Source organism: Myxocyprinus asiaticus, chromosome 14 (assembly GCF_019703515.2).
Source record: "Myxocyprinus asiaticus isolate MX2 ecotype Aquarium Trade chromosome 14, UBuf_Myxa_2, whole genome shotgun sequence".
NCBI classification, from domain to species: domain Eukaryota; kingdom Metazoa; phylum Chordata; class Actinopteri; order Cypriniformes; family Catostomidae; genus Myxocyprinus; species Myxocyprinus asiaticus.
In genome coordinates, this window is record NC_059357.1 from 32,171,427 (window position 1) to 32,182,159 (window position 10,733).

General features: G+C 37.2%; 1 protein-coding gene across 6 annotated transcripts in view; it reads left to right on the plus strand.

The window, feature by feature from the left end:
• LOC127451568 (UNC93-like protein MFSD11) overlaps positions 1-8,731 on the plus strand; it is a 26,922-nt gene extending 18,191 nt beyond the window's left edge. For all 6 annotated transcript variants that reach the window (XM_051716319.1, XM_051716316.1, XM_051716320.1 and 3 more), the window contains 2 exons: positions 6,021-6,156; positions 6,710-8,731. In XM_051716319.1, the coding sequence (XP_051572279.1) occupies positions 6,021-6,156; positions 6,710-6,862 (289 nt within the window). In that variant the 3' untranslated portion in view covers positions 6,863-8,731. The remainder of the gene's footprint in view (positions 1-6,020; positions 6,157-6,709) is intronic.
• The last annotated feature ends 2,002 nt before the right edge of the window (positions 8,732-10,733 follow it).

Here is a 10,733-nt window from a genome sequence, read left to right on the forward strand (position 1 = left end):
ATGTCTCTGGATTGAAGCCGTGCTCGTCCATTTGCCTGAGGAGCTTGGCTTGAAATACCTGGAACACCACCATTGCGTGGAGTGCTGATCCAGCTTGACCTGCTGCTGATTAAGCTTTTCCCGCCTGTGTGGACGTTTGTCAACGTGGTTTGGAAGGATGTATGGGGCGTCATTTCCATGCCTTGTTACTTGCTGTGCAGAGGTGTTCCGCCTCCTCCACAGGGTGTAATTGGGCATAAACTTTTTCCCTGTGATCCACATTAAAGAGGATGGCATCACTGTGCGAGCGCGCTGAGAAGGGCGCGTGCCTGGACTTAGATAGTTCGTTATGAACTTCGGGGAAGAATGGGGCAGATTTGCAGGACGCTGCCATTTGACGGCGTCCGGACTGCAGAAACCATTCATCGAGGCGAGAATGGGGGAGACCACTCAAGGTGAAGCTCTTCGACTGCCCTTGTAAGGACACGGTGCATCTCCCTGTCAGTGGCGCGTGCACATTCCTCTCCCTCGCTGGGGCGAGGGACAGCAGCATCATCCACTGACCACTCGCCTGATGCAGCAAGAGACATGACATCGTCATTATTATCCCCAGCGTCAGAACCGCTGAACGAGATGATGCCGCCCACTATTTCAGAGGGTCAGAGCTCGTCTCGCAGATAGCATATCGGAAAACATGTGCTTCAGAGAGATTGAGGGGCTCGCAGGGCGTGTGCCACCACAAGGACCACCTTAAAGTCATCCTACTCGACCTTGCAGCCCCACCGTGCCTTCTCATGTGAATCCTCGGGAATCACAGAAGAGGTGGGTGGCAGGGTGCGTGAGGCTGAATCATTCCTCAGAACGAGAGTGATTCGCGAGCAAAGCATCTTGAGACTCATGCCCTCACAGTGAGGGCAGTCTGTCTTCATGAGAGCTGTCTCTGCGTGGGCGTGGCCCAGACAAAAAATGCAGCTCTCATGCTGATCTGATGGCAGTATGTATCTCTCGCACAAGGAACACTTACGGATGACATCTTTAAAAAGACGCGAACACGTAAGTGACTCTTTTAGATATATAAATATATAAATTAATATATATTTATATTTATATCACACAATATACAATACACAATATACAATTGCTTTGTAAGGATACACAAACCCTGCTGAAGCGCTGCAGGTAATCAGGATGCTGAGGCCCGTTCACCAGTGAAGCGTCAATCGGCAAGGTGGTTTTGATGTTCGCCAGAGCACAGCAGGGGAGCGGAAATTCTGCCCGCTGACTCGTGTTTATCAACGACAAAGTAGAGGGGTTCTAGACAAGAGATGATTGCTGTCTTGAAGGAAGAAATTCTGAGGAAATGGTGTTTGTGCACCTGTTTTTATAGCGGACAGTTTCTGTCCAAAACAGGCGTGGCTCAAACACCATAGCCAATATTAGAATATTGGCGTAATTGTCGAGAGGTTTCAACTAGGTCGTATATGAAGGTATTCTCCATATGCGTTGCTACGCAATGTCGAGTGTACTGAGTCGTAAGGGAACTGTCATTACGTGACAATTGTGAAAGCGGCACTTAGCTATACATGATGAGGTAAAACCATCCAAATGCTTAGAAAACAGCAAACTTTGACTTCTTAGACATTGGAATGGTATCCATTAAGGCTTCATGATTGATTGAGTTCAGTTTAAAATACCAATAAGGTCTTGCACAATTACAAAAGTTTGAAAGGCTGCTTTTAAAAATAGACTGCAATCAGTTCTTCAATTAGAGCTTCAGTCAGAAATGTGTAAGCAAGCGGTGCAATCTGGATGGCATTTTCAATTATCCATTACACCACAATAGAATTTAAAAGGGTGTATTTTTCCTTTGGTAACTTTTTGATGTGGTTGACATTTCCGTGGAACTGCACAACGTATGTTTGGTATGAATTTGTGATGTTCTGTTATATACAGTACAAACATGCCATATGTGAGTTCTGTTGTTTTGAACTGCAAAAACAGAAGTGCAAAAATGTTTTAGAAGTATAAAATATATATGTATTTTTTTTTTACATCAAGCATCATGCTATGATATTTAGATATTTTTCAATTTTTTAAATCTTTTTATCTTCTACAGTTGAAGTCAGAAGTTTAAATACACTTAGGCTGAAGTCATTAAAACTAATTTTTTAACCACTTCACAGATTTCATTTTAGCAAGCTTTAGTTTTGGCAAGCCATTTAGGACATCTACTTTGTGCATGACACAAGTAATATTTCCAACAATTGTTTACAGACAGATTGTTTCACTTTTAAGTGACTATATCACAATTCCAGTGGGTCAGAAGTTTACAAACACTAAGTTAACTGTGCCTTTAAGCAGCATGGAAAATTCCAGAAAATTATGTCAAGCCTTTAGACAATTAGCCAGTTAGCTTCTGATAGGAGGTGCACTGAATTGCAGGAGTACCTTTGGATGTATTTTAAGGCCTACCTTCAAACTCAGTGCCTCTTTGCATGACATCATGGGAAAATCAAAAGAAATCAGCCAAGACCTCAGAAAAACAATTGTGGACCACCACAAGTCTGGTTCATCCTTGGGAGCAATACCTGAAGGTACCACGTTTATCTGAACAAACAATAGTACGCAAGTATAAACACCATGGGACCACCAACCATCAAACTGCTCAGGAAGGAGACGCATTCTGTCTCCTAGAGATGAACGTGGTTTGGTGCGAAAAGTGCAAATCAATCCCAGAACAACAGCAAAGGACCGTGTGAAGATGCTGGAGGAAACAGGTAGACAAGTATCTATATCCACAGTAAAACGAGTCCTATATCGACATAACCTGAAAGGCTGCTCAGCCAGGAAGAAACCACTGCTCCAAAACCGGCATAAAAACCCTGACTACAGTTTGAGAAAGATCTTACTTTTTGAAGAAATGTCCTCTGGTCTCATGAAACAAAAATTTAACTGTTTGCCCATAATGACCCTCGTAATGTTTGGAGGAAAAAGGGTGAGGCTTGCAAGCCGAAGAACACCATCCCATCCGTGTAGCAAGGTGGTGGCAGCATGATGTTGTGGGGGTGCTTTGCTGCAGGAGGGACTGGTGCATTTAACAAAATAGATGGCATCATGAGGAAGGAATATTATGTGGATATATTGAAGCAACATCTCAAGACAACAGCCAGGAAGTTAAAGCTCAGTCGCAAATGTGTCTTCCAAATGGATAATGACCCCAAGCATACCACCAAAATTGTGGCAAAATGGCTTAAGCACAATGAAGTCAAGGTCCTGACCTCAATCCGACATAAAATTTGTGGGCAGAACTGAAAAAGCATGTACGAGCAAGGAGGCCTACAAACCTGACTCAGTTACACCAGTTCTGTCTGGAGGAATGGGCCAAAATTCCAGCCACTTATTGTGAGAAGCTTGTGGAAGGCTACCCAAAATGTTTGACCCAAGTTAGACAATTTAAAGGCAATGCTACCAAATACTAACAAAGTGTATGTAAACTTCTGACCCACTGGGAATGTGATGAAAGAAATAAAAGTTGAAATAAATCATTCTCTCTACTATTATTCTGACATTTCACATCTTTAAAATAAAGTAGTGATCCTAACTGACCTAAGACAGGGAACGTTTTCTACGATTAAATGTCAGGAATTGTGAAAAACTGAGTTTAAATGTTTTTGGCTAAGATGTATGTGAACTTCTGACTTCAACTGTATTTATCTTTCATTAACTACGTTTCCATCCAAGGGTTTTTTTTGTGACAAAAAGTATAGCGCATCAAAACTTTACTGATATAGCTGATGGAAACGCAAATTATTGCTAAAATTTCACAAGTGTCAACACAATATTTTTCCATTTAACTCTAGCGCATAAACTCTATGTCGATACTTCAAGTGTTGCGAAAAACTGGTTTGGAAACAGTTATTGTTGAGAAAATTGGCATGAATGCAAAAATATTGTCACATGACAGAATTTATCCCAATCATTCTCCTGTGTTAATCATGACAAGGTATACATCCTTGAAAGCCAATTTATTCTACGTGAAGCATTACTCGCACTGTTATGGAGTGGTCTTAACGGCATACCTGCACAGATCCGATGCTGCAAACACATCTGCGTCATGACACTTTCAGGATATAATATCTCGTATCATGCGCCTGTCATCGACAAGTGCACGGAGAACAAATGAATGGCCACTCTTTGCGATTAATTTAATCATGGTAGCCATCCATTTATTTATTAAAGCTGCTTTTCCACAGCATTTAAAATAATAGACAGCAGTCATGGAATTAGCCCACAATAATAAAAAATAAATACACAATACTGGGAGAAAAGCATCAGTGTGCTTTTTTGGAACACTAACACAGCCTATAATTCTATAAAAGTATTGTTTAGCTTAGATTATTGTGTAATGTTCTACACTTTTTTCAAGACTATAAACTATCAGAACTATTTGTCCAATGTGGAGTTCACTGTAACGTTTAATGTGTGTGTTCATGTATATCATGTCTTTTATTTTGAAAAGTTTAGTTCCTGTTTCATGTCATGTGTTCCCTAGTCATGTGATGTCCTGTTTTCCCTCCATATTCATGTGTCTTGTTTTCATTGGTTCATTGTTTGATTATCTTGTTTAGGGTTCTGTTTGTTCATTGGTTATGTTCTCCAATGTCCATGTATTTAAGCCCTCATGTTTTCCATGTTTTCCATTGTCAAGTATTGTAGATGTCATGTTATGTCAAGTCAAGATTATAGTCAAGTTCATGTTTCACGTTTATTAATAAATTTGCACTTCATATTTCACGTTTATTAATAAATTTGCACTTGGATTCTTCATTTCATCGTCTTCATCGTTGCCAGCAGCCATGCGTTACATTCACTTTCAGAAAATGAGCTTTTGAACATTTTAAAACGTTTAAATATTTTAAATCTAACCTTTACCTTGGATCGCATTTGCTGAGCTTCTTCAGAAAATGTAAATTGCATTATGACGCTAAAATTAATTTTAGATGATAATCAAATTCATTTGGTCATTAAAAGTTGCTGGACAAATATGCGGGACATAATGTAGTTGTGATGGCAATGCTTTAGATTAGATGATTGTTCAAAATAGAATGTATCATGTGTAAACCCTGGTATTACACCGCATCAGTTTTTCTTTAATAGTTGTGCACACAGCATATACACAGCGATGGTTGGTTCTTATACTAAGGGCCATGACGATTCGCTTTCGGGTCAGAATCAGTGGCAACCTGCGATAGGCGCAACATCATGACCAATATTACAGTCCTATCAGAAGGGCAACTGTTCCCTTTTGATTGCAGTTCCTCCTCTTCTTATTGCATTTATTTATGAAATTAAAATGACAGTAAGCTGTCTAATTTCAATGAATTGGTGGGGGGGCTTAAGGGCAGATTTATTTGATGATAAGCCTAAACTTATGCGACAAAGATATTTTTTAAGCATGACATCAACACGTACACCATTTTTATCAATAAAAAGCCATTTGAATGGAAACAGGCAGAAGACGGTTGGAAAAAGTGGGTGGAAACTAGGTTATTGTGGCTCTCTTTAAAATTTTGGCCTGTCATCTGTTCAACAGCTCCAATCCATATGCAACGGAAATTACTTATTGTTAGAACAAAGGCTTTTGTACATCTTTGTACATTTTTAATTCCTAAGCAAAACAGTGATATGATGAAAAAATAAGGTAATTGGCAAAATATTGGTATCAGCATTGGTATCATCCAATAGTTATTTGTTAAAATCAGTATTGACCAAAAACATTTCATATCGGTGCATCCCTAAATGAAACAAGACATTAGTGCAGGTAATCAATATGTTTTTCAATTTTCACAAAAGAGAAAGACGGTACATTTTAAATGACTATATCTGATGAAAGGTTTTTTTTTTCTCCAATACACTAGTATGGCCTCAAAGCTAACAGACATGGACTAAAAGCCTCTATGCTCTACATTTGATTTCATAAGTTTTTTGTTCATTGTTGCATTGTAGGACTGCTATGCAATCTTTGTTGTTTACTCTTGTAGTGTGTCCATTGCCCTGCTGTGCAGCTTCTTGCTTGGTCTTGGGGACAGCTGTTTCAACACTCAACTTTACAGCATCCTGGGACGGGTGTATGTTGAACATAGTGCACCAGCCTTTGCTATATTCAAATTCACACAGGTACAGTCTGCATTCATTCAAATTGTAGTTGACCACGATTCCTTTTATATCTTGGCCCACATGACTCTCATTTTCAAACAAACCAGCTATTTTATTCCAACAAAGAAAGCATAGGCCAGTTTATTTGCATAGTTTATCAGTGGTTTCTTAAACTGGAATGCCCACAGGTGGAATGTACCACAGGACTCTGGAAATGTAAATACATGGAAAAAATGTTTCAAAATAAATATTAAATTTTTCCATGATTTCATTTAAAAAAAAAAATTAATCTATTTTCTGTTTTAATGTAGCATCTTATCATTGGACTCTAACGCAAAGCCGACATTCTTATAATGTCAAGTGAAAGTGCATGTCAAAATAGCCTAGTTGTGTGCTAGATGGTACTTAGATAGTCTGATTTTGTCAGACATACTTTGGACATCGTCTGAGAAATTTGAGAACCACTGGTTTGTCTATAAAATAGAATTCTTTTGAGAATAAGGATGAAATAAGGTGGAGTGTAGAATGTGAATTTGTTACAGTGTGTATCAGTAACACACTCCTCTCCTCTCAGTCCATTTTTGCAGCAGTGGCGTTCTTCTACAGCGGTTATGTGCTTCTGACTTGGCAGCTCCTCATTATGGTCATCATGGGCTTCACAGGAACGCTGTGCTTTTTCATAGTGGAGAGGTTGCAGAATGTGTCAGCTGATACACAGGAGTATTAGGCCCTTTCATTGCGCCATTGCTCATGATAAGTAAGCGGTCATACCACTTGCACTATTTGTTTGTTTGAATTAAGATGAACTTCTTAGCATAAAGCACTACTCGTGAATTTGTAAGAAGGTAACTTTGTTTTTTCTTTTTGGACCTTAAAGGGACAGTTCACCCAGAAATGAAAATTCTGTTATCATTTACTCACCATCATGTTGTTCCAAACCTGTGATTTTTTTTTTTGTTTTTTTGTTTTTTTGTCTTATCTGTGGGACACAAGAGGAGATGGCAGAATGTCCATATGTTTTATGGAAAAAAGATGCAATGAAAGTGAATGGTGACTGAGTCTAACATGCTGTCTAACATCTCCTTTTGTGTTCCATGGAAGAAAGGAAGTCATATGGCTTTTCCCACCAACATGAGGGTGAAGATTTATTTATGGGTGAACAATCCCTTTAAAGTTTAGATGCAACTAAAACAAACATTTTTCAATGTTTACTTTGTGTGATAGAATAATGTTGGGAACAAGAACACTTTGTGCACAATATTTGATATTTATTTGATGGGATTGTATTGGGAATCATTGAAATCATGCCTTACAAATATATTACATTTACAGTAGGCCCAAGTTAAGTTTCATATTTGTAAAATAATGTTAGCACAAAAGTAATGGCAATGTCACGAGACTTTTGTGCTAACATTATTTTACATATGACGTATGCCATTCTCTCTTCTGTAATTAACTTCTCAATGGCAATGAAAAAAAAAAGATATTTAAGTGCCTACACAAAGAGGAGCTGTGTTAGTCTTCTCTGAAAGCATTTCTCTCAGGGTTCTGCTGTATGATTATGCAATTTTTATAGGATCTGTAATCAAAATGGCTATTGAAATAAAAAAATAAATAAATTCAAACATGATTTTTACACTGTATACACTAGTATGTTTCCCATTGTGAAATGTTTAGCCTTTTAAACATTGACTGTGGGTTTAAAAAAACAAACAAAAAAAAAAAAACATATCAGATAAGCTGCTTCCTGGAAATGAAAGTATTCCTATAGTGTCCCAAAGGCGACTATGATCTCATTGGGCCTGAGGACTATTAACACAAGTGCAGCAGACAAACAGAAAGGTTTTAAACAGGAATCACACAGTTATCATAAAGGTAATCTTCATCACATATTTTGTATCCTATTTTTAACTATAAGCATATCTTTATACATTACTCAAGTATATCTGGCTCCTTTTAAGATTTAAATAAAGTGGTTAGCCTGTAACAAGCAAAATGACAAGGTCAGAAGCAACTTAATCACATTCTGTAGTGGAATCCAAAACACATTTGCATCAAGTGTGCTGAGCACTAAACATACCTTGTTATACATGCTGCAGAATACTATGTAATACAGAATTATAATACAGCTGTTGTGCTTCTTTTAAACAATTGTAAATGCTAACTGTCAGTTCTACAGCATTGTGCAACTGTCTGTTCTGATCATCGCATGGTATCTTTATTTGTATTAATAATGGCGTATGTTGACTTCATGGTGAATTATATTTAGGTGTCATTAATTTTAGGCTATATTTCATATGTTCTCAATGTGTCATAAAGCTTTCAAAAGTTGGTCGTGTACACCTTTGGATGATTTAAATCCATGACATTACATACTGTCTTTTCACATGCGTACTCATCTACTTGATCCACTTGTCTGTCACACACTAGCCAACTGAAAACATTTATTTCACTACATTGCAGCTATGCAATAATTTATGTGTCATATTGTAATACTTGTTGTAATTAGCCTTCTTCTGCCAGAATTTGTTAATTGACAATAAAGATGTAATATTAAACATTTTTAATGCATTTCAATAAAGACAACTTAAATGTATATTTGTTAAAGCTTTTTTGTATTTACATGCACATATTGTCAGGATCCCAACTCTCTGAGTTTTTGTGGGGTCGGGATCCTGTCACCTGTTTCTGTGTTTGTGCCTATGTTGTGTTTCTAGTGTCAGGGTCCTGCCACTTCAGTCGGTTGAGACAGGCACAAACACAGAAATAGGTGACAGGATCCCGACCCAACAAAAACTCAACTAGAGAGTCGGGATCCTGACACATATTCACTGACCACTTAGATTATATGTTTTTGCTTTGCCTCTGTTTTACTATTTGTGTCTAAATTCTAGTTTTAATGCTGTGCTAATTAATACCTCACAGCACTGAATCAGACATATTTTAAATTGCAAACTACAGTGATGACACTTAATCAGCTTATGCTGAATAAACATCTCTGTGTGCCTGAGATAAAATGTGATCCTTGTATTTTATGAGGGGGGAAAAACTTGAATGACGTATTTTTTTTTTTTTTTTTTTTTTTTTTGGGAAAACTAATCTTAATCTTAAATTTGGTCAAAATGCCTTTGGATTCTTTACATAATTGTATAATTTAATATGTTTTAAAAAAGTTTTCGTAATTTTTTATATATACATATATTTATAGAATATCAAACTTTTTTTCTACACTTTTTACGTTCGGGTCAATCTGACCCGGGGGTAAATAATTCTGGTTTTCAATGCAGCTGTGTTGTCTTGTGTGAAGATTATCACAAGAGACATCACTGCATACAACACGTTTTTCAGTAAAGTTTTGATCATGCTGATAATTTAGAGGCTTTAGAAAATTGTGTATGAAATATGATACAGCTTTATAGGTTTAATAATTGCAGATATTATACACACACCTTCACATACTGCCAAAACTGTGTGTAGTGCATACATGCTACTACTACTACTACTACTATTACTACTACTACTACACACACAATCAGTTATTTTACTATAGTTCCTCATGTGCGAAAACGACGAGAAGTATTAGCTCTGAGTAAAAGTACCTAAAATGGGCTTTAGTTCCTGCAGTAGGAAAGGCCCTAGATCTTTTTAGCACCATCTTTGATTTTTAATGAGAATGACAATGAGGCTGTGAGGGACAGTGTGGGATTAAACTGCAGTACAGCCTCAATGTCATTACCGTCAAAAATCAAAAATGGCACACACATTAAAAATGTGTGTTACTGGAATTGTAGCATTTAATCAGTGTCTGTAGTGCCATGCAGTTTGTCCATAACATAGTTGACAAATTCACAAGGGAAAACATCCTTTCCCTTATAATATCAAAAAGGTGTTTAATGCTTAAGCTTTGCAACTAGAAGATATGTTACATTGAATAAATAGATTAACTTAAACCAATAGTTTTTTATTATTATTACTGAGAAAGCACTTTGTTTTTGTACTTTTTTATTGACATGAAATGTACCCCCAATTATAGAATTTGTGATATGTGCAGTGGTGAAAATGGCCGAGATACACTGGGGGAGGACTCTAGTTATTTGGGGGGCATTAAAATGATTGAAAATATTTGAAAAATTACAGTAAAGGCATTTATAATGTTATAATTGACTATTTCTTTTTTTAAATAAATGATGTATTCTATAAACGTTCTGTTCATCCAAGAATCCTCTACTTGCAGCAGTGCAACTGTTCGGCATATACTGTTAATTAAAGCTGCAAGTTTAGGACCTGTGAGGAGTCTGTTTCTCAAATTAAAGACTGATGTTCTTGTCTTCTTGTTGTTGTGCATCTGGGTTGTCCACCTCTCTCTCTCTGTCCCAGTTAGATCAAGTTTGTTTTATTCTTTCAAAACAGAAGTGCATGGAATAGCCTTCATCTCTCCGAAGAACAATAAATTGATGAATTTGAGGAGAAACATTTTATTTTTTGTTATTTTTAAAACCGAAATTTGACTTGAAAGTGTAAAGTAACTTCAAGTGTACTAAACTCCTCAGCTGGAAAAAGACACTATATTGCGATTTCCACACTTCATAAAGTAACAC